Here is a 23790-nt window from a genome sequence, read left to right as displayed (position 1 = left end):
TCCTCTGGCCGTCACTGGGAGGGGTGGGGGTGGGGGGCGCGACTCTGCGGACGAGCCGAGAGAGGCCCTCGTAGGAGCACGACGGCACTGCCCCAGGGCAGACAGCGGCGCGGTCACTGCCTGGAGAAGGGACGCGCTCGCAGCAACACTGCGCCCATAAACTGGCTCTCACGAGACACAGAACCCAGACCCGCCTCTCAAACCCACGGGCGCCAGCGGAGCTGCCCTCGCAGCCGCCAGGGTGCGGGGCTGGGCAGCATGTCTCACGGCCACAGCATCCGGGCGGCTAACAAGGGCCACCCACACTTTTGAGCATGGACACCCTGCAGGAAGTTGGAACACGCCCGCACTGTTCGCACCGCCTCCGAGAGCCTCAGGGACGGCGCGGGTGCGAGAGAGAGAGGGAGAGAGGGAGAGAGAGAGAGAGAGAGAGAGAGAGTGTGTCAGGGGCTCCCAGCCCACGCCGGGTTGCGGGGGGCGCGGCAGCGGCCTCAGCCCGCTGCCGCGGAGACGTTCCCAAATCACGTTCTGTGCAAGACCCGGCACCCGCCGCTCCCCCCCCCCCCGGCTGCTGAGAGATGCCTGGTGACCGCAGGAGCTGGAGACACTGTGGGGAGACGACTGTTATTTCCCTGAACACGACACCCAACCCCGGAGTCCCTGGTCGGTACCAAGGCTTCGCGGGGAGCAGAGAGGAGCTGAGCCGCTGGCTGCTGGGGGTGGGGCCGGACCGTGAACTACAGCCTGGCTCTCAGCGGCCTGTATTTCTTTCTTTCTTTTCTTTAAAGATTGTATTTATTTATTTTCAGAGGAAGGGACAGGAGGAACAGAAACACTGACTGGTTGCCTCTCACACAGCCCAAACTCAGGACCTGGCCTGAAACCCAGGCGTGTGCCCTGAACGGGAATTGAACCGGCGACCCTTCAGTCCGCAGGCCAGTGCTCCATCCACTGAGCCACACCAGCCAGGGCTCTCGGCAGCCTTTCTTGGTCTTAGGGCAAGGCCGGCCCCGACGAGCCAGCCCCAGTGGCCCAGGCACGTGCCTGCTCCCTTCCTCGAGTCTCGCCGGAAGGGGGGCAGGGGCACACCAGCCGCGAGCAAGGGTCCAGCTAGTCTTCTCTAAAATGCCCAGCATCAACCAGCACGCCAATCTGTATCTCCCTGCACAGGGTGCCTGTGGGCTTGGCGAATGTGCCGACAGGGTAAGAGCCGTTCTCGCAGGCTGTGTCGACAAAGACCGAGCACCCGGACCCAGGAAGCAGAGAAAGCGGCCCACGTGTGAGAAGGCACCCTCCACTGGAGGAGGTCTCAGCCGCTCCCCCGCGTTCCCTGGAGGCCAGTTCATTCCTGACCAGCGGATGGGCAGGCGTTTGAGGGGAACGTTCAGCCTCTCCAGCAACTGGGCTGCTTCAGGAGGCGGTGGTGGGTCTCTCCTGCCGCGAGTCCCCACGCTCTGCCCCCACTCACGAGAGGACCGTGCAAAGCAGGGCTCCCACAGGAGGCTGCTGAGGCCACAGACATCGCGGCGGACAGCCCGCCCCCGGGCTCTGGAGGAGGTGCGCGCCCCATCTGCCGTCGGGTGAGTAGCGGGGAGGGAACCGACAGCCCTGGCCGCCGCCGCCTACCTTTACCGATGACGAGGCCACACTTGTCTGCTGGCACTGTGTAGGTTATCTCCTGGATGCCACCGGGCGCTCCCAGGCTCCAGTCGCCACGGCCACGGCCTCGTCCTCTGGCCACTGCGAGGCCTCCAAAGCCGTCTCTTTCCTGGGAAAGAAGCAAAGCTTAGGTGAAGATTCCTGCCACCGCCACCAGCGCCACCTTCCGTCTGCAGGGAGGGGGTGACGTGACAGGATGCACTCCACGCCGCACGCCGGAACCCGCGCACCCCTCCACGGTCCGGCCCCGAGTGCTCCGATGAAGAGAACGAGCCCAAACCGCAGGCGCACTTGGGGGCACGTGCATGTGGTCACAGAGACAGCCCGGACCCGAGGACCACGGCGGCCAGGCAGCAACTCCTGGGTCCGGGGCCCACAGGGCCAGGAGCTGGCTTCCTTCTCAATGCCGAGACCGCTCCTTCCGGGGCTCACAGCACTGGGCCTACCGGAAGCCAGAGAGTGGCTGCCAAAAAGCTGAGGCCATTTGGAGTGACGCGTGAGTGACAATGCATGACCTCTGACCCTCCCCCGACCACACTGCTATGGGAGTCAGAACACCTTGCAATTCAGCCAGCACGGAGGATGGAAAGACTGCGAAAGGACGCCCGGCTGTCCCGCTCCCCGGAGGAGGGAGGGAACCGGCCGGGCTGGAGGGCACGGTGCGGGGCTGGAGGCGCCGCCGACCCGTTCTCGCCCCGTCCCCCCGCAGAGAGCAACCCCCAGCCCTGACGGCCGGCGGAGGACCGTTCCTTTCACCTGCAGGCAGCAGGTCTCCGTCCAGGCTTGGCCCCAGGTCTCCCCGGGGCCGCGGCACTGAAATCCCCCCGCACGGAGGGGAAACCCAGCCGAGCCGAGAGCGGCTTTCTCGGGAGGGAGAAGCTGAACGGAGGCCCAGGTCGGTAGGGAAGGCTCGGCACAGGCCGCCCAGTGATGAAGAGCGAGTGGAGGCTCCCCCAGAGTCCGAGCCCGCGGAGAGCAGAGACCGCTGGGGGGCGTTGCCCCGCCCTCCGCTTGGACGAGAGACACAAGGAGGGAACGAGGTAGTTTAGGGGCCAGCGTGCCCGTGCGTGCACGCGTGTGCAGTGTCCTGGGTGTGCCCAGGACGGACTCATCGCACAGCCCTCACTGCTCCAGGTGCACGACCTCTTCCGGCTAAAGAGGCGGCGAGACTCTTGGGTGACCCTTTTTGGAACATGTCCAACCCTGAGGTTCACCTGGGACTCTGGCTGAGACCCACGCCCGTCTCCGGGGACTCGGGTTCCGAAGGTCGTGGCAGGGGTCTTCAAAAGTGCCCCCCGCAGCGCACACTCCCAGGCGACCTAGGTGATCTGCTGCGAGACCCTCTGTGCTGCTGAGAGCACGTGGCCGAGAGAAGTTCAAAGACGCATCCAAAGTCACGCGGCTAATGGCAGCGCTGGGACGACCATTTCCAACTTCCTGCTTCTTTCTTCAGCTCCCAAAGTAACCATTCCCAAATTTCCTCCGTTCTGCCTAGCCGGGGACGTGCCCACCCGTCATCAGTTACAGCGGTGCCCCGCAGCGACCGGCACGGGGGCCCTGGAGCCCCACGCGGCCCCTGCCGCTGCAGTGCGTGAGGTACCTGAACGCAGAGCCGGACCCACCTGGGCTGTGAGAATAAGCTCGTTGATGACGTGGGCCGCGTGCTGGCATCGCTCGGGGGGCCCCATGACCTGGGCAGCTCTCTCTGGACTAATACCATCGTCTGTGGAACAAGGCGAGAGGTGGGGTCAGGAAAGCCCAACTTAGGAAAGAGACGGAGGTCACCTGACTTGCAATCGATGTCCCTACCCACGCCAGAGGGGCCGCGAGACCACCTCCGGACCCGGGCCCCTTCGGCCAGGGGCAGGTGCGAGGCCGCGTCTGTGCGCGTGGCCCGGGCCAGCAGCCGCGCACCTGCGGGCATTTAAAGGGGCGATCGTGACAGAAACAAACAGAGCCAAGGACAGACAGACAGACAAAGCCAAGGACGACAGGGGTGAGCGATGACAACGGTGCCCAAAACCAGCCCCTCGAGGGGTTTCGCCATCTTTAGAGAAATGAGGAACATAAAGACACTGGGTGAGTTTGCTTACAAACTAACAGAATTTTTTTTTAATTTTTAAAGATTTTATTCACTTATTTTTAGAGAGGGAAGAGAGGGAGATAGAGAGAGAGAGAGAGAGACATATCAATGTATGGTTGCTGGGGATTATGGCCTGCAGCCCAGGCATGTACCCTGGCTGGGAATCGAACCTGGGACACTTTGGTTCCCAGCCCGCGCTCAATCCACTGAGCTACGCCAGCCAGGGCCAAACTAACAGAATTTAAAGAGCTGTTCTTTAGTTTAATGTGCTTGCCCTTTGTCACGATTTTAAGTTACCTCTAGTTTATGAAATCAAAATAATATTTTAGTTTCCATTCATTTTATTATTATTTTTCAACTTATTGGTTTTAGAGAGAGAAAAGAAGGGGGAGAGAGGGCGAGAGAGACAGAGAGAGACATCACTTTGTTGTTCCACTTACTGATGCATTCACTGGCTGTTTCTTTTACGTGCCCTGACCAGGCATCGAACCGGCAACCTTGGCTTATCAGGACAACACTCTAACCAACTGAGCCATCCAGTTAGGGCAAAATAACAGATTTTTTTTTTTAAAAAAAGGCTTTATGTGGCGAAATTAAAAGCTGGAAAGGCTAGTTGATTTCTCCCAGTTTTACTAGTCTAAGGGGAGGGGGAGCCCCGGAGACCCCAGGCCAGAGCGCTCAGGAGCAGCAAGGGCGCCCGGAAGACACGAGGGCCCGGAGGAGAAACCCAGACTGGTGCGAGAGAGAGAGGGCGGGGGGGTGGGGGGCAGGGAGAGGGGGAGAGAAAGACCAGAACACAGACGGGCTAGCTGCCGGGGCCTTGTTTTGTCAGGTGCTTTATAATTACGGGGTTTTTGAAAAGGACCAAAACCAACCTGGTTTGAACTGAATCCTCACACCAGCGTCATTCTGGATCTTTTTGATCATTTCCCCATTTCTTCCTATTACAATCCCAACAGCAAACCTAGGCACAGACACCTGAGCGTGGAGAAACAGAACCTCATCAGAGCTTTCGGCAAACCTGGCTCTCCCTCAGTGGGGGTGTGAGTGTAACAGAACCTGAGTTTTATCACAGTGCGTTCTTGGAGGCCATAGGATTAAGCACATTTTTCCCTTTTAAAAACAGTATTGCGGTTCATGATTGCATTTCTGTTAGCTAAATGCACCCAGAAAGTCTGAGATTCTATCAAAATAGTCATAAAAATGAAGAAACGCAAGAAAAAACCTTCGAGGTAAGAGATTGAAGATGGCCAATGGTCTTCCAGACTCTGAGAGATGAGCATAAACACATCGTACACATTCATCACACCCAGGCCTCAGGAACGTCTTTTCATTTCTCCCTTGTGGTACGTTGTACGCGACGCTGTCACCTCGGCCGCCCACGAGCACACCGCTCGGCGGCACAGACACACCCACGTGCTGCACGGGAGGCCCCCGGACAGCCCCACCCGATCCCTCCCCTCGTCCCCAGCGGAACCTCCGTGCCCGCTCAACAGCGACTCCCGCTCCCTGCCGCGCCCGGCAGCCTCCGCTCCGTCTCCCGTCTGTACGGATTCGCCCACTCGAGGCGCACGTGGAGTCGCACGGTGTTTCTCTTTCTGTGTCTGGCTTACTATATAAGCATCCTATTTGCAAGGCCCATCCACATTGCAGCATCTATCAAAATTTCATTTTGGCCCTGGCCAGGCAGCTCAGCGGGGTAGAGCGTTGTCCCGATCCACCAGGGTTGTGGGTTCGATCCCCAGCACGCTAGAGTCAACCGATGAGTGCACAAGTGGAACGACAAATCAACGTCTCTCTCTCTCTCTCTCTCTAACCTTTGGTTTTTCAAACGTTTCTAAAGGACAGATTCTGAGGCCATCCCACCTCACCGATAAGTCTGGCTTCAGTTTGGAACAATCACAACACAGGTCACCAAGAAAACTTGGACTCTGGTCTTCACCTGGGCAGGAGGGTCAGCTTTGAAGCGAAACTTCACAGCCAGGGTGACGGCCCCCGCCCTGACATGCATGCGGCGGCCGCCGTCACCGCGGCCGCCCGTCCCCAGCTGTGCACATGCCCACTTGGAGGAGCGAGCATCCACGCAGGATTGCGCAGACGAGACAAAAATGAAAGAGCTCGCTCAAGGTTAAAGAGCCAGAAGGTGTACGACCTACGGCCTTGACCCTCATCTCTCTCGCCTCCTGCCCTGCGACCCCAGCGTACCTCTATGCTGCCTCCTCCTGTCCGGGCGGTGAAGTCGCCGCGCACGCCGCGGAAGTCGGCCTGGTCTTTCTCTCGGATGATCTCCAGCACCATTTCTCTCGCTTGCTGCATGGACACAGAGAAAAGACGTCATGGGAAACCAAACCCTAAAAAAAACAGAGGGTGTTGCTTCTCTGGCCCCATCTTCCGGCGGAGTCCCTGCTCTGAGGACTCGGGCAGGGCGGCGGAACCCCTGCCCCTCACGCACGAACAGTAAATAAAACGAACAAGCGCACTCGCACGGTGGCGGACGACAGGTGAGATGAGGGCACTCGGGTACCTGCCGTGCTGTCTTCTCAGTTTTCCTGGACGTTGGAAGGGTTTCATGATAAAAAGTTGGAGATAATAAAAGACTCCAAACAACAACTTACACTAAACACAATAGCTTCTCCCAAATAAAATACGTGAAATGCACGAAGAAGTTTGTAATTATTTTCGTGCAAATTCTCGAAACATCAATGGAGTAAGTACACTCTGTGCGTGGGTGTTTTTCTACCCAAGATAAAACCAAAGGTGCCGAGAGAGCAGGCAGGCGTGGAGGGCCGCAGGGAGAGGCGCTCCGTGGCCCGGCGCGCTCCAGCAGGCGGCCCCCCAAGGCCTTCCAGAGCGTCCCCTCATTCCGCGGCCGCGGCCCCCACAAGCCGGACTGGATGGGCGATGGGGTGCCATCGGATTTGTACCAAGCCCACCCGCTCCCACTCAGAGAGGTTAGACACTCCGGGGAGGAAGGCACTTGGGGGGTCCTGGCCTGCAGGCGGGGAGGGTTCCAAAACGGCCGACGGGGCCGAGGGGAGGAAGCCGTTTGCAGCACTGGCCCTCAGCCGTTTTGGAACCGTTCTTCCACGCGTGCGCCTTGGAAGACCACAGCGACGGCAACTGGGGTCCGGCTGAAGGAGTGTTGATGAAGAATCGGGGAGACATTTTGCCAGAGGCTGGTAACCTCCACGTCACCAAAGCCCCGAAGCGCCTACAGAGGAACAGCTGTCAGAGGGCCTGGCTCACGACGGAGCGTCCGTCAGCCCCAGGGCTGCCTGGAACGCAGCACGGGCGAGGCCGGCTGGGGCGGGGCCGGCAGTGCTCGGATTTCACGGCGCGGACATCCCCCCCGCCCGCCCAACAGCCCACACCCGCTCCTGCAGGCCGGAACCACCCCGGGTGGTAGCCCCCCGACTGCCGCCAGCAACCGTGGCCGGGGGCTCAGGACACAGGGTGGGTGCTGGCAGGGCACACGCGTGTGTGGTGGCGTGCCGGCTGGCGGCCGTGCTGGCCTCCCACCTCAGCCGCGTGTCTGGCAAAACGAGCCCAGAGAGAAAGAACAAGCAGACAGGAGCCCAGGGGAGCCCGCACCCGGGCCGACCCCAGGAGTGCGTCCGAAACGGCGCCCGCTCAACGCTTCGCCGCCCAAGGAACCCGCGTGTTTGCGGGAACGCCCGAGCGCGCGCTGCCGGCGACAGAGCCGCCGCTCTCAGGTGAGCTCTTGAGCACGCAAACCACGGCCGCTGGCTCTGGCGTTGGGCAGCACGCCCCTGGGTTCCTTCCGGCACCCGACACGGTCGGGAAACAGCCTGCCTCAGTTAAAGGGACACCCGGTTTTACAGCGTCTTGGCCCTGAGAGCTCGGAGTCACCGCCAAGCGGGCCCCCGCCCCAGGGCCCGCCCCGCGCGGCTGGCTGCTCTCCTACCTGCACTTTAAACGGGTCTCCCGTCATGCGAAGAGGCTTGTCCGCGCCCGTGGGCAGCGGGCCGTCCTGGATCATGACCATCTTCACCCCCGTCCGCTCCTGTGGAGGCACAGACACCGGTACAGCCCTCGCTGCCAGGGCGGGGGGCCCGGGAGGGCACGGCCCGCTGCCCCGGCCGGGGGGAGCCGCCCGAGAACGCCGACCTGCGGGCCGTGCCAGCGAGCTCCCAGGTGCGAGCTCCAGAGCGCAACAGAGGAACCGCTCGCCCTCCAAACTCGCCTCCTCCTCCTCCTCCAGCCCCCACTCACCCGTGTGGACAGGGGCTCCGGGTCTGAGCCGCCAGGCCCCCGCCGGCTGGGCCCTCGCTTTTGCAACAGTGCCCGGCCTGCACCTGCGCTTGGCTGCGAGGCAGGGCCACCGCCCCCGGGTGAGGGGGCTGGACAGCAGGCTGCCATCCAAGCGGAGAAGCGAGGGGCTGGGCCACGTTTAAATTCTGGAAGTCCAGACCCTGGACTCTTCGAGCCCACACCAGAGCACGCCCCCCTCCCCCGGGCCAAGGCCTGGGCGAGGAGCGAGTGCACGGTGGGGCCACAACCCGACCTGCAGCCCTCACAGCCCCGAAGCCCTGAAGCCAGAGCCTGTTTGTGACGGACTTGGCAGTGAAAGTGCCTGAACCCGTGTGAGCGCGTGTCGAGCCCCTCTCTCAGAGCATGACCGCTGCCGGGCTTAGCTACGGAAACGTGCACTTCGTCACGGGGGCAGCCCTGGACCTGCCCTGGGCGCTCAGTTCTGAAACACGCCTGGCCCACAGGTCTCAGGGCAGGGGTTGTGGACCTGCCAGCAGCTGCTGTCACGGAGCATCTGCTCGGTCCCGGGCCTGGGGCGGAGGGCCTCCCCTAAACACGCAGCCGCGGGTGTCACTGCAGCTTCGGTGCAAGCGAGCCTCCCTGCGCGGGCGAGGCCCGGGCTGCTGGCTCCAGACCCAACTTTCCTATCCGAGATGCTGTCGTCTGACGGTGACAGAGCGTCACGGCCACAGCGGCTGATACAAATTTATGGGGCCCCAGGACCGGCCTCACAGGCGGCAGAGGCCTGGCTCCAGAGAATGTCCATGGACCCATGGGGCAGGGGCTCTGAGGGGGGCTCTGGCCTGTGGCAGGGGCAGCGGGGTCAACCAGGGAAGCCTGAGCTATGACAAGCCCCGCCCCCCGCCACCCCCAGCAGGGAGGAGGATGAAGGCCTCTGCTAAGGCTCCCGCACCTGCAGCTGCTTGATGGTCTCCCCGCCTTTGCCGATGACCAGCCCCACTTTCGACGCGGGGATGAGGACCTCCTGCACCGTGCTGCTGCCGTCCGCGTCGCCGTGGAAGCCGGGCCCGTTCCGGCAGCGGTCCACGATCTGCCCCAGGAGCCGCTTGGCCAGTCTTCAGGGGGGAGGGGGGGAACAGAGCCACAGGAAGCCAGGGTTACACGGGCGCCCCAGGCACCCACGACGGGGCCTGCCCCCGGGGGAGGACGCGAAGGAGTCGAGGCAGCCAGCTCCGCCCCGGCCCGGGAGCGCTCTGCCACTGGCCACGCTACTGGGCTGGAATTTAGAAGCCACACGCACACAACCCAACGTCGCGACACGGCCCCCATCATGTCTGCCCTCTGCTCGTGCGTGGGCTGCACGGGCACCCACGGGCATGTCTCTTCTCCTATCAAGAAGCCAGTGGCTCTGCATCTCGCCGCCCCCCCTCCCCATCCAGAGCACACCCCCCGCAGACTTGCGTTGAGCAGGAGCAGGAGGGGAGAGAGAGCAACGAGGAAGACGGGAGAGAGAAAGCAAGGGTTAGCGGCCGGCACCCGCAGCCCCACACTGCACACTTCTCCTCCACAGCCAACCAGACTGCTCTGCGACTCTCGAGCTAAGGCTGTGCACCACCAGTGTGGGTCCGGGGGCAGGAAAAGGAGGCGGCAGGGCCCCCCACGGACCGCAGGGGCCGGCCCTCCCCGTGCCGCGGGCGCTCCTCTGTGCTGATGGACGCGGAGGCTGTGATGCTGGAGCCGCATGGCCCAGCCCCCCGAGGCCACCTGTGCGGCCAGCCCCCTTTTCTGCGCCAGGACCTCCCCGGCTGCTGTTCGCACTATTTATTCTTTAGACCACCCGGACCACCTTTCTGGTTCCCCTGACAGGAAAGGATCCGGCTACTCGACGGGCTGGCTGTACCGTGCCCTGGAGACAGCAAAACTGCTTCCCCTCAGAGCCACGGCCCGGGGACCTCCGCTGCCCGGGCGGAACAGGAAGCAGGGACAGAAGGGCAGGAAGAAAGAAGAAAAGGGCAGGTAGGAGCAGCTGCCCTTTGCGGTCCCGAGTCTCTGTGCACCGAATCGGCCTCGTGCATCTTCACAGTCACAGCGGCTTGTTAGCCTTTTGCCTGTGCACTAGACGGACCTGCGATGGGAGAACGCCCCGACTCCCGCAAAACCATCTCGCCTGCCCTGTAATGCACACCTGCCGGAGTCATTTCTCCTGGTTCACTGCCTGCCACATCACAGCAAGACGAGAGAATCTGAACTCATCTAGACTCCCTGAGACTCGGAAACAATGACGGAGCCCCGCCTACTAAGCCAGGCACAACCTCAGCACCCCCCCCGCCCCCCCCAAACACGACGCCACTCGGCGGACAGGCAGGGGACGGGGCAGGAGCCGAGTCAGCGCCGCCCCTTTCCCCAGGAGGCTCTGGGGCTGACGAGGCCACCCCGGCCCCGGGCTCTGCGTGTGTGCGCCAGGCAGGGTGTCACGCTAGTCTGCAGGCCGCCACAAGGGCGCCCAAAGTCCAAACTCCCTCTGGCCGGGCCCGATGGCCAGCAAGAGTCCATTCCACGTGGCTCCCGAGTACCAGAAGGGCAGCAGGATCACCCCCAGGCCAAGGCCCCAGTTCTAGGATGCTCAGTGGTCCACAGAGGGAGAGGCCTGCTAACCCAGACCTGTGCAGGGAAAGGAGGCATCAGCGGGGAGGGGGAGGGCATGAGAGCGTTCAGGCTGGTGACCCCGTGCTCCTAAGGGCCTGGATTATGGAGCAGATGCTGCGGCAGCTGTGAGGAGATCTGTGCGGGCTCGGAAAAGGAGATGCCATGTGTGTTTAAGGTGAGCGAGAACTCCCCTGACGCGGACTGCCGCACGGGGCGACGGCGTTCGGGGACAGGTGGCCCTTCCACTGCTCCCCGTTTGGGGAGCGAGGAAGAAGAGTGAAAGGAGAAGTAAATAAAACAAACTTACTCAATACTTTCTGGGGTTCCGGTAAGTACACAGGGCCTCTCTGGAATCCCAGAACTCTCTACAAGAAGAATCAAGAAGATGAGGGGTGTCGGCGGGCGTCAGGCAACCGCGCACCCAGCCTCCGCGCGGGGCTGTCTCTCGGGCTGGTGCCGCCGCCAGCCCCACAGAGGCCCCGGCTCCCAGAGAGAGCATTTGCGTCCGCTTGTGGAGAGGATGTTAAGCTGGCGGCTCCCCCCCAAGAGTCTCAGAGCCGAGACGAGTCCCTGGGGGCAGGCAGGGGAGCGCGGCAGCGGCATGCGGAGCGGGTCCCGACGACCAGTTTCAGCGAGCGGGTGCTCGAGCGACTCATCGGCCCGCCGGTCCTCGGTCCCTCCGCCTGCAGCGCAGCCCACCGGTGACCCGGTGCGGCTCCTGGCGCAGCTCCCACGCACCCCGGCGAGAGGTTCCGCGTGTGTGCGCCAGGGCTGTCGCCCGTCCCTGCATGGATGCCCGAGGACGGCGAGCTCCGCGTGGAGCTGGGTCTGGACCACTTGGCCGGAGAGGACAGGCTTACTCTCCAACACCACACCCGACACTCCCCTTCCTTCCTGAACAGACTGCCTCTCCACGTTCCCGGGGGGGAGAGAACTAGCCAACAGCAGTTACTGCCTGCAGGACACTACAGTGAGTGTCCCTTGACATGACCAGCATCTCTCAGTGAGTGTCCTTCAAACCTCCTCCCCCACTGCGGAAAGAGGTCCAACTCACATTAGAGGATAAACCTATAGATAAAAGGTGAACTCCTCCTCCTCCCCGGCCCGCCTCCCTCTTGCTGCACCACGGACACGGAGCCAGCTGGGACAGGCCCTCCGCTGGGCCGCGCATGTGCTAATTCAGCCAGGCCCCCAGCTGGCCTCTTCCCGCAAAGGGCACGGACAGCCTGATCCAGGGGAGCTGGATCCCCTGGGGTAACCCCAAAGCCACATGACCCCTAGTGGCCCCACTGTGTCTGGCATAGCATTCTGGTGCAGAAAACAGAGGTCCCAGAGTGGCAGGTGCTGGGGAGGGACCAGGCCGGGCCACAGACCGGGGAGGGTCTCACCCCGAGGCCAGAGGGGTGGCCCTGCCGGAGCCCGCAGCTGATCCGGCTCTTGTCGGGGAGCCCCGCTTCCAAACCGCAGGCTGACAGCAGGCGCACAGGCTCACCCCTGCGGGCACCCGCCCGGCGACACGCAAGGAAGTACTGCGAGCAGAACCCTTGGCAACATACTGGTTTCTATGGACTGAGGTCTACAAAAAAGGAGCCCTTACCTGAAGCAATCTGAATTTTGCAGCCAGATTCGGCTTGAATCCGTGAAATCTGCTCACCTCCCCTGCCAATAACTGGAACAAACAAACAAACAAACAAACCGAACAGGGTCAGAATGTGCACCCCCCACCCCTGGCCCTCGCGCGGCAGCAGGAGAGGGCCCGGACGGCCCTGGCCCCGGCCCGCAGAGAGGCCCACGGCGCTCGGAGACCCTGGAGAGCAGGTGGGGGCGCGCCCTCCCCCAGGGGGCGCCCACAGGGGAGAGCGCTCAATGGGAAGGACGGACGGGAAAGGGGGAAAGCGTGACACGTGGATACTTACTAAAGCCAACCATCTTATCAGGCACTTTGAATTCTTCCGTTATGACTGCCCTAAAAACAAAGAACATTTGGAGAAAGATACAGAATAAGTTCTGCAGCCAATTTTGGTTCCCCAAATTCCCCGAGTTGGTCATGCTGGGAGATAAAGGCTTAAAAGAAATCACACCAGCCTGGCCAACAGGCCCACAGCCATCTGCAAAGCGCACCCACTAATGAACTTCGGGTCAGTCCCTCCTTGAAAGGACCCACGCGCCGCCCACCGCCCGTCAGAGGCAGAGACGCCTGGGTTTTCATGGAAACCACCGGCCCCTCCCACAACCGCCTTCCCTGCACACAGCAGAGGCACCGGGGAGCCTGGCCGAGGGCCGAGCGGTGACTCAGAGACCCTCTGGGGCCTGGCGGGGTTTGGGCTTCTTCCCGGGGTCCTCGCGAGATGCAGAGACGCTCAGCTTGTCCTCGGCATGCCTTGTTCCCCTGGTGCCGCTTTCCGGCCCCCTCCTAAGTTTTTAGGGTGCGCCGCCGCCAGCGGAGGCCGGACCAGCGCTGCCCAGGGCAGAACCGTGGCCTCGGCTGCTCCGCCAGGCGCTCCGTCAATGGCTCTGCCCGCCCCGCCGCGCCTCCTTGCTTCCTTCCCACAACCGCCGCGCGGGCTCTCTCGCCGCCAGATGGGCCACGGGGTGGGTCGGGGTCAATGTCCGGTGCGCCCAACACCCCAGTAGGCAATTAAGGCTAAACGTTCACCTCTGGAGAACGCTGCATGCAAGTATTTTTTTTTTTTTTTAAGAAAGGCGAGGATTTTTAAGCGTCTCTCACATGGCTGGATTGGCCCCCATCACGAAAGGCGCTGAGTAAAACGCACATTTTCAGGGAAAGTGCGGCACTCAGAAGGCACGCAGGCGCACAAGCAGTGCGTGCGTGCCACCAGGCCGGTGCGAGGAGAGCGAACCGCCGCGTCCCAGGGGGCTCCCGGCTCAGGTGCACCCGTGCCCGCGGACCGTCCCTGCCTCCCGGGAGCCTCGCTTCGCCCGGAACCCAACGAGGCAAGTCCGGGCGGCCTCGCCAGCGGCCCCGCGGGCGTGGGCGCCAAGCCCCGGCTGGCCGGACGCACCTCGCCACAGGCCCAGGCCCCGCGGGGACGTGTTCCCCGGCCGTGGGGAAGGGGGCGGTGCTCCCACCGGTGCAGCCACGAGGCTGCTGCTCATGGGTACAGCACGCACCGTCTGTCCTCAGAGACCACCGCTGCGGGCTGTACTGCCCGAGGGTCAGCGCTGTCACAACACAAATGTCACAGCGCTCAGGCCGCCCATCAGAGCTCAGGGACAATCTAAGCAGACTCCCTCTGAGGAGGAAACGTATGAAGGTGAACTGCTCTGGGCCTCCGGCGAGAACAGAGCCCTGTGTTCTAAGTGCAGGGCTGAAACCTGTCTGATGCACACGGTACAGGGAAGTGAGGCCATGATTCAGTATGGCTTTACAGGGAAGCTACCTCACTCACATTACTTTAATTTGTTAAAGATAAAGCAAGTAAGAAAGTAACAAAAAACCTAGGACAAATCTTTGATTAACTGATGCCTGGGGATTTCTGGAAACACCCCAACACCTGCGTAGCAAACAGGAGAATGTAACTGTAGCAGAGCCAGGGAAGGTTAAGGATAATGTGTTACAGGAATGGATACAAATCATACCATTCCATCCGCTGCAAGGAGACGCTGAGGCACAGAGTCTCCTGCATATTTTACCCTTTGTAAAGGGTAATACTGTGACTGTAAATACCGTCTTACAGACTGGTCTTTTCAAATCCCAGCGGTCTTTGTATCTTTCTAATCCAAGATGTTTAAGGGACGGCTCTGAGGGGAAACTGAGGCAGGGAATCAACGGGGCACTTATCTGAGGCTCCCTGCAAGTCCCCGTCGCTGGGGTAGCAGGGGGGACCAGAGATGTCCCTTTCTCTAGTAAAGAGGTTAAGGATTCATGAAGCGTTGGGAAAACCATCAAAACAGGAGGGAAAATGTCATTCTCCCATTTTAAATTGAATGTACGTGGGGAGGAGGCCGTTGCAACGTCTAGAAGTCTTTTGAGTTTACCTACCCTGGCGGCTGATTATTTTTAATCCTGGTGTTAGTTTATCCCGTCTTGGAAAGGGCGACAAAAAACTTGAGTCTTAAATCTAGCCAATGGCTTTTCACTCTCAACCTCTGACTTTCTAACACTCTAGTACAGATGGTGGATCAATAAACAATTAGAAATGATCAATAAATAATAAAACATAACCCACTGCTTACCTTTGATGTACCAAGGCCCCTAACTGGTTACCTACTGTGGCAAAGAGAAAGAGAAAAGAAAAATCAAAGCATTAGCACGGATAAACTAACTTCACCCTCACACAAGTTCTTACCATTTCAAGAGGAAAAAAAAAAGGAAGGCAGAAAGAAAGCAAATAGTAATTTAGGCTCAGTGGCCGAAATGAATGCGGTGCACGATACGGAACAGGAGGGAGCGTCTCCATCAGCACCGTCGCCAACCCCGTGTCCAGCTGAACACGGGATAAGAAATCGATCTGTGTGTCCACATGCTGAGGGGCCTGGGAGAAAATCCTGCCGTCCCAATCCCCCCACCGCCCGCCTCCCTCCTGCTCCGGTCCGCGCTCGGTGCACAGACACTGAGGGCTCCTCCTCCCCTTTGTGAGACCAGCGAGCAGACCTGACCTCCTCGCTGGGGGGCACCACGAGGGGCTGCTCTACGGCAGATGCAGCCACCGAGACCGTGCCCGTGTGTTCCCCCAGCCCTGCCAGCAGCACGGCCTTCAAGGAGAGGCCCTGGCCTGCCCCTCCCTGGGCCCCCTCACCGACCCCCCACTGCAGTCTGAGAGCCACGTGAGCTACCGGAACGGGCAGCTGCCTTTCAAGGCCGCTTCACGGGGACAACAGTGCCAACGGCCTCGTCGGAGCAAAGCCGGCTCTGCCGCTGGGGCCCCACAGAGCCCCTCCCGCTCCTGTCCCTCGTTCAGCCATTGGGAGGTGCGTCTCCTTCGCCGCCATCAGCAAAGAGAGCTCTGTGGGGCTCGTCCTCTGGCGATCGCAGCCCCGGAAACACAGTCAGCAGACGAGGAAAAGCGTGACTCCTAAACGCGTTAGGAGAAACCGAGTGAATCTTGCAATACGCTAACGGGAACGTCGGACAGTGACTCGGGGAAGGGCGTGCGCAGGGCAGACGGGAGCAGAGGGGGAAGGGCCGGTCGATGCCACCAACTCCGGGACCGAGGGACCTGCTCTGGCGCCTGAAATCCAGTTCCAGTGGCTCTTGCCCCTGCTTACGCCGCACCCTGTCCTCCTCGGACTGGGCGGGAACTGGCCGTAAAAGGACGACAGGACGGGGCAGATCCGGCTGTTTCGGAAGGAGGAGAACGCACCCGGAGAAACGACGCTAGCACGGGGTCAACGAAGCTGCCGGGTCAACACCGGGCCCTCCCGGGTCAACAGCAAGATAATGGTCTGCAGCCAAAACACTGGCATCACGTGCTACTGACCTGCTCATCTCAGGAATGAGAGAACTGTTTCTCATCGACTCTGAGATGTTTCCTTTTGCACTTCCAGTTTGGATATGACAAAGGCTCTCGCTTGGGACAGGTGGTGTTCACGACTCCCACTCCACGCGGAAACTGGACAATGACCAGCTTGGGAAGGAAATTCCTGCCACACACGCAGCCCCCGGACGCCGAGAGAGGGCCGCCCACCCCTAAGGCAGTGGGCATGAGGCAGACTAGTCCAGGAGTTTGGGTAGCCACCCCTGTGGAGGTCAGCTCTGTGCTTGCTGTCAGAACCCTTCCCTGAGGGGGAGAACCCACTGAAGACGGAGGAGTGGCGATGCCCTGCCGTGAGGCGAGCCCAGAGGGGCAGAGCCCGCCCCCCGAGCGGGGCGCTGAGGCCCGCCCTGGCCCTGGGCCGCTGTGCCGTCCGTGTGCTGAGACTGGTCAAGAGGCTGACCGCTGTCGGCTATTTCGGGCGGAAAAGCCGCAGAAACAGCATAAAGGGCGAGGCTACAGTGAAGAATGCCATGAGGTTCTGGAGAAGTCACAAGGCTCCTGTCAAAAGCCATTTGAGATGCTGTGCTCATCACAGAAAAGATTCCTTTGTGTTGGCGAAGTTCGTGTCACAGGGGCCGCGCACACAGGTCGTTTCTGACGGCCAACGGCTCTGCAACCGAAAATAAAAGTGCGCACGCCACCACCCTGCACAGGCAGACGGGCCGCCGAGAATAAGCGCCCGCCGCCCTCCGCGCCAGCGCGCAGCCCAAGGCCGAGCGGCCGCGCCCCCGCTCGCCCCCGCGGGAGCATCCCCACTCGGTGCCGAAACGCGAACAGAGCAGCCGGGCCAGGGGCGCCGGGTGGCACTCACACAGCCAGCGGTTCACGTCCCACCCCACGGAGGGGCGAGGGGCGCCGGGCGGGGGTTCTGCTCGGTCTTCACGAGGAAGAGGGGTCCAACGAGGGAGGCACATGGAACACTGTCAAGCTCAAGTTCATGCTAACGACCATCATTTTACTGCAAACAAGAAAAAAGTTCTGAACAATCCGTCCTCTTCCCCCTAATGGTGCCTTTGCTCAGTTCCAGCACATGCGGACGCACACGCAGGCGCACACGCACACGCACTTCTCGCTTCTCTCGCACACCACACAATGGGAAGCCCCCTGGGCTGTGGAAAAACGAGCTTCCCGTGGAAAACACTCACACCGCAACATGAGAAAGTCTTTCTGGAGAGTAATACGCTGCCAATTTCAATGATGATTTTTTAATACAAAAATGTAAGGTGGCCGGACCCACTGTTACCCACCAGTAAGGAGAACGTCTTCCCTTCTCCTTCCCCTAAAGAAGCACTAGCACAGCATCGCTGGGGCGCAGACCCGGCTTTACAACAGGCGCCCACTGTAACAGTGAGCCCCGCCCCCTCCAGCGGAACAAAAGCACCCTCACGCCCCGACAGACAGCGCAGGTGCCACGCAGGCCCGGCGCAGGCGCGGAGACCAGAGGCAGGCGGGGGAGCCGGCCGAGCAAACAAACAACGCAGACCGTCCCCTTCAGGTCTTGGAGGGGACCCTCCAGCGCCCGGGCTCGGACTCCAGGGCCCCCCGGCTCTGACCGCGGCCGCCGCGAGCCCTGCGGGGCCTGTCGCACTTGCGCTTGCGGCCGGTCAGCTGCGGCCGTTTCCGTGCCGCCCCGAGGGTCTGAGCCGCTTCTCCCCCACGGACCACACAAAGGCTCCCTGTGTTCCGTGCTCTGAGCAGTAACTCGTGCCTCAGGGCCACAAAACTCCGATGCGCCAAGTTCAACTGCAAGTCCCTGGGCCAGTGATCTGTTCCTAATTCTGTAAATCAGTCTTTTCTACAAGGGAGAGTAAATCCAAGTCCGCCACGACAGCGTCCCTCTCGCCTGCGGTGTGACACGCTTGCGGGGGAAGACCGCCACCACCACCCCCGCCACCGCCCCTGGCTTCACCAGGCGCCTGTCTGGGCGTCTCACCGCAGGGGGCCGCCTCGTCCTCCGGGAGCCCCGGAGGGAGGGGCTGCTCCTACCTCCGGGAGCCCCGGAGGGAGGGGCTGCTCCTACGGCCCCGTCTCGCCGTCCAGCAAGCTGCCCTCAGAGCGGGGTACCGGCGAGTGCCCGCGTGCACTCTGTACCCACCGCGCCTTCCAGGCGCCGGGCACCGTGCCAGGTGTGGGGGTCAAATGGAGAGCCAGGTTCTCGCTGCCCTCAAGAAGCCTGGAGTCTGGCTGGGAAGGCAGGAAGCTCCTCGAGGGGCGGAGTCCTGACCTGGGCTCTGGGCACGTGGAGGCGCCAGGACCCCAGCCGCACCCCTCCCTGGGCCAAGTGCCTCCCGAGGGCCTGACCCCGGGGCCTGCAGAGTAAACTTAAGAGGAAGAGTAAGTCTACGGTGCTAATTTACAGCACCATCTATGTCTTATTTCCATTTAATCCAGTGGTCAGGAAATTAATTTAGGGGCTCACGACCAGCTTTATTAAAGAATGAAATATAAGCCCTAGCTGGTGTGGCTCAGTGCACCGAGTGCCAGCCTGCAAACTGAAAAGCCGCCGGTTCCATTCCCAGTCAGGGCACATGCCTGGGTTGTGGGCCAGGTGCCCAGCTGGGGGCCTGCAAGAGGCAATCGATCGATGTATCTCTTGCACATTGATGTTTCTCTCCCTCTCCTTTTCCCTCCCTTCCCCTCTCTCTAAAAGTAGATAAATTTTAAAAAATGAAATATAAAGCAAAGTGTACCATTTATAATAACATGCATATTTCATAAAGATTTTATATCAGTTACATGTGTTTTAGTATGTGTTCACTAACTAGTTCTGATAGAAATATGAGCCATTTCTCACACAGTAAGGAGTGTTTTAAAAGTCTGAAGCCCTGGCTGGCATGGCTCAGTGGACTGAGTCACTATGAACCAAGAAAGGTCGCTGGTTCGATTCCCAGTCGGGGCACATGCCTGGGTTGCAGGCCAAGTTCCTAGTTCGGGGCGTGTGAGAGGCAACCAGTCGATGTTTCTCTCTCTCCCCCTCCTTCCCTCCCCTCTCTCTAAAAAAATAAATGAATAAAAGAGTCTGAAAATAATTGTTATAACCCTGATGACAACCTCATGAAGTAGATGTGATCTCCATTTACAGAGGAGCAAACAGGGACTCAGAGCGGTTGAGCAATTACCCAAAGTCACACAATTAACCGGCAGAGCTGGGACTCAAACCCTGACCTCCCAGACTTCGGAACCCACACTTTCGAGCGTACGCTACCGTGGCCTAGGAGATGAGACCCGGGTGCAAAGCCTTCCTTCTGGCATTCCCCAGGTGCCTGCCCCTGGCCAGACGAGCGGCCGAGTTCTCCACACTGGCTTCCTCAGCCGAACAGTAAGGAGTTCAGGTGCCAGGGCTTCTTCCAGCAGAGCTCTCGGCTCACCCACAGCGCCCCCCCCCCCCCCGCCCACGCTGTCCGGCGACCGCTAGCCCGGTCTCCATTTACAGTGTTCTAGAAATGCCCTTGTTCCGCATGCAGCCACTTGGGGCTTGGTTTTCCCGCTCAGCACACAGCTCCCCGGAAGACAGTGCTGTGCGCGTCAGGAGTCTGTGCTTTCCCAGCTGCCGAGTGGTGGCCCCGGCACGGCCGCCCCATCTGTCCCCCACACCTGTCGGACAGCTGGGTGGTTTGCAGTTCGGGGCTCTTACGAACAAAGCTGTTATGAAAATTTGTGGATAGGTTTTGTGTGAAGACAAGTTTTCTTTCCATGAGAATCAACGCCCAGGAGTGGAACCGCGGGCTGAAGGGTAAGTGTGTGTGTGGTTTTCTAACTTTGCCCGAGAGGCTGTGCCAGCAGGTGTGTTTGAAAAGCTCCTCGGGTGATGCCGACACCCAGCCAGGCAGAGAGGAGAGCCGCCCTCGGTCACGTACACTCTGGAAGGACTTTAAAACAAATTTGCCGTTTACTGCCTTGAGAGAGAGAAACACCGACTTGTCCCCCTGACAAGTTAGTGTCAGGTGATGATCCTTTGTGTGTCCTTGGCAGGGACTGACCTGCAACCGTGGGGCACGGGGGTGGCCCTCTAAGCAGCTGAGCTACGCGGCCAGGGCGCTAAAAGCACTTTGAAGAAACTGTGAGCCCCCTTGAACCCGACACCTGAGCCCTCCCGCAGGCTACAGGTCGTGAACACCACCGCAGGTGCTGACCTCCATCGCGAGACCGGTGCCGCGGGGCTCGCCCCCCCGCGGCTCCCCCCCCCCGCCGTCTGGTGGGAAATGCCCCCTCTTCCTCCGCTGCCTGAGTCAACGTCAGATGTGACTGACCAGTCACACCACGCTCTGCCAGGGAGAAAACCCCGCCTCCTTTTCCAGCTCGCCCCTGGGCTCACGAGCGCCCACAGGACCACCACTCACTTCCAAATTACAGCCCTAAACTGGGCGACGCCACGAGCCTCGGCCGCGAGCTGTCACCTGCACGACATCAGAGTCGGACCCTGTCCCCACAGTATCTCTCGCCAAGACTGTCACGCGTTGCGACCTTGGGACTCCCCACCCGGACGCCGGGCTCACCCCCTCCGAGGGGTGGGGGGGTCTGACCAGCCCCGGGGACGCAGCGTGTGACGAGGGCAGGGGAAGGGGGCACGAGGCCTGCAGCACAGACACGCGTCTCAGGGAGCCCCCGCTGGGGGCAGGCGCACAGCCCTGAACAGCTAGGCGGGGCTGCTCACACCGCACGTGCCCACCGAGCCCACCCAGGTCCTCGCCCACCCCAGTGCGGAGACGGCTGCCTGACGCCGTCTGGGTCTGGGTCTGCCTCGCCTGCTTCCTGCCAGGCCACCCTCCCCTCCCCGCAACTCGCAGGAGCTGAGCTGCAGCCCCCCCCACTGCCCCCCCCGCCCCGCCCCCCAGTTCAGCGCCTGCCTCCGGGATTCGTCCTGCTCACCGGCCGGCCCAAGCAGGGGCTCCAGGACTGGCCGCTGCTGCCTGGGCGGCCCGGGGCCCCTGGAGCGGAAAGCCCGGCTCTCTCCACCACCCAGCACAGGAGCCTCTCGCCCCTCCTCCCTCTTCGAAAGTCTGGGGTTTTGCAAAGTCTTTCTTCCTCACTCTTTCTCCACCTCCCGTCTCTGCCCTACGCCACGCGGGCTGACACAGAACTTGGACAGGACTGCAGAAATGCTCTATCCCAACTTTCCTGTAAATAATTAACCTGACGGTACACCCAAGAATTCCTCTCCCTGCACCCCACAAACCCCCCTTCAGACAGGACTGGAAGGCAGGCATGTTTTCAGAGTCGCTCACATGCTGACCCCCCGGCCCCGCCCCAGCAGCGGCAGGAACAGTGCGTGTCCGCCCAAGTTCAGGTTCGGCGCCGCCTCTGACAGGGAGGGGGAGGGAGAGTGGGGTCCGCTCCCCTGTGCTCCGGAGCCCAAGAGGCCACAGTTACCAGACCCCACGGCCTGGGGCCGAGCGGGGCCGGAGAGGGTGCGCTCACGGCCCTCGGCCCCGCGAAGGGGACAGGGAGCAGCGGGCGTTCCCACCCGCGAGCCAGCCCTAGGCTGAGCATCAGAAGCCGCCCGTGCGCTTGGATGGCCACGGCGGTCAGGGCGGGACCGGAGACAGGGCATCCGTTCACGGAAAGCTGGGGTGGGGGCCCCTCTGCACGCCTCCCTCGCTGACGGCAGAGATCCTGCTCTCATGACCCCGCCCCCCCGCCAAGGCTAACGGGAGATCGGGGGCTGGAGCACCGGGCCGAGGGCCAGCTGCCCGCTGCTGCGAACGAGGGCTCGCCGGAGCACGGCCCCGCCGGTTTGCTCGCATCCGAGTCCGCGCGGCTGGCTGTCGGCGCCCCCGGCAGGGCGGGGCAGGCGGCACAGAGGCCCCGAGACCCGAAGGCCTGCTGAATAGCTCCCGCGCGGCCGTTCACGGAGAAGCCTGCAGACGCCTGATTTAGGTTCCGAAAGTCACAGGCTGAGCCGCTTGGCTGATGCTCTTCTCCTGAATCTGAAGCTTCTTTTTCAGGAAACCGTGCAAACCTGAGTCAGAGGGCACAGAAAGGCAGACCAGCGAGCGCACCCAGCATTTAGCCCCCCACTCTGTGAGGGGGGAGGGAAGGGGAACAGCTCCATGGCCAGGCACGCGGGACCTGGCCGGGACAGACACCGCGAGCCCTGCCATCTGCCCCAGGGCGCAGGCGAGCCAGGTCTTCAGAAGCTCCGGGCAGAGCGTGGCTACTCCCCGGGGACCGCGCGTGTGGAGAAGAGAGGAGGGGAAGGGAGAGGAGGGCGGGTGATGAAGAAGAAGATGAAGAGGTGGGCGGCGCCTGCGGGAGGCTCTGAGGAAGGTCAAAGAGGAGCGTGAGGACAGGTCTCCAGGAGGAAGCCTTCTCGGTCAATGCCGAGGCCTACGGGCCGAGTGGGAATCAGCCAGGTGAGGAGCTGGCGTGGGGGACATGCTTCTGGAAGAGCAAGGAGAAGACGCAGAGGACTAGGCGGCCGTGGGGTGCCGGACAGGGCAGTGAGGGCAGAGGGCAGGTGGCTGACGCCAGGCCGGGCTGGACCTCCCTGGCTCCTGGAACCCGCAGCGGGTCTCAGAGCGGAAGAATAGAACCGGTAGGACCGGCTCCAGCCGCGGCACGGATTAAGGACTGGATATAAGGCGCCACGCCCCAGGCCAGCAGGGAGATTCCGGAACTGGAGGTTCTAACCTCTCGAAGACTGTTAGAAAGCGTGGGTGCCGACCGTGCAGGTGCTGGGAGCCGCAGTCACGTGGCCCAGAGCCGGAGGGCAGGGTGCCCTGGCGGCTCCGGAGGCTGAGCCCCACCCACTCCTGTTGGGCCCCAGGCGGGCTCCGGAACCAGCAGCCTGATGACAAGCCTCTCCAAACCATCCGCCTGGGGAACACACCCCAGACAGACCCCCTCCTGGTCGGGAGCCGCTCCTTCCCAGTTCTACCGCCCAGCACTTGTTCTAGCCTCCCAGTCACGTGCCTGGTTGATTATCTCAACATCCCCCATAAACCCCACATTAAAGTTCCTTCTGGTCGCCGTAAGAGTGGAAGTACTTTTAAACAGACCTAAGTAACACCTCCAAAAACTTCTAGGGGACTGAACTTTAACCTCCGAAAGGTTAAAGAACCCAGGGTCACAGGAAAGCCAGAAAGTCCGCATTTCTGAACTTTCACCCCACAAACAGCAAGGCTGCGGCCCCGAAAGGGCTGCCCGGCAAACTCGGACACGGTCCTGGACAGGGTCTGTTCACTTGTGTCCGACTTGACTCGGGAGGACAGACTGGCCCGGCCCGGGCCGGATCGGCCAGACGGCAGCCGACAGGGGAGGTGTGGCCGGCCCCGCTGCCCAGGTCCGGGGCCCAGCAGCAAGTCTCACACTCTCCAGGAGAGACCGACCTGGGGAGAAACCATTTGTGTAATTTAAGCAGCACTCAAAAAAAGGGGATTAACTTCACCAAACTGTAGCGCAGAATGTGAAACGCCCGAGGGACGTCCGAGGGCGCTGGCACCCGAGGCGGCCACGAGACCTAGCCTGCTGTGGAGAGGCTCTCGCTCAGTTCCTTCCCACTGTAAGCAGGCTTACCACTTAGGAGAAGGGAAGAGGAACCGTGTTCATTTTCTGATTGTAAGGACACAGTCCCCAAAAGACAGCCATGCAAAACAAACAAACAAACAAACAAACAAACAAACAAACCACTCGTGGTTCTCAAAAAGGTAAAAGTACAAAATATGATAATGA

At 61.4% G+C, this 23790-nt stretch overlaps 1 protein-coding gene across 4 annotated transcripts in view; it reads right to left on the bottom strand.

Annotated features, from left to right (window-relative positions):
* Positions 1–23790, bottom strand: part of FUBP3 (far upstream element binding protein 3) — a 45988-nt gene that overhangs the window by 9376 nt on the left and 12822 nt on the right. For 2 of the 4 annotated variants that reach the window (XM_045846361.1, XM_045846363.1), the window contains exons 3-12: positions 14819–14852; positions 12538–12587; positions 12219–12290; positions 10929–10986; positions 8928–9090; positions 7668–7766; positions 5948–6052; positions 4618–4720; positions 3282–3382; positions 1627–1768 (exon numbers count right to left, since the gene is read on the bottom strand). In XM_045846361.1, coding sequence (XP_045702317.1) covers positions 1627–1768; positions 3282–3382; positions 4618–4720; positions 5948–6052; positions 7668–7766; positions 8928–9090; positions 10929–10986; positions 12219–12290; positions 12538–12587; positions 14819–14852 — 927 coding nt within the window. The remainder of the gene's footprint in view (positions 1–1626; positions 1769–3281; positions 3383–4617; positions 4721–5947; positions 6053–7667; positions 7767–8927; positions 9091–10928; positions 10987–12218; positions 12291–12537; positions 12588–14818; positions 14853–23790) is intronic. The other 2 variants (XM_045846362.1, XM_045846364.1) reach the window with 2 other exon arrangements.

Source organism: Phyllostomus hastatus, unplaced genomic scaffold (assembly GCF_019186645.2).
Source record: "Phyllostomus hastatus isolate PE091 unplaced genomic scaffold, TTU_PhHast_1.1 phas_contig_495, whole genome shotgun sequence".
Classification (NCBI taxonomy): Eukaryota; Metazoa; Chordata; class Mammalia; order Chiroptera; family Phyllostomidae; genus Phyllostomus; species Phyllostomus hastatus.
This window is presented reverse-complemented; position numbering and strand designations above follow the sequence as displayed.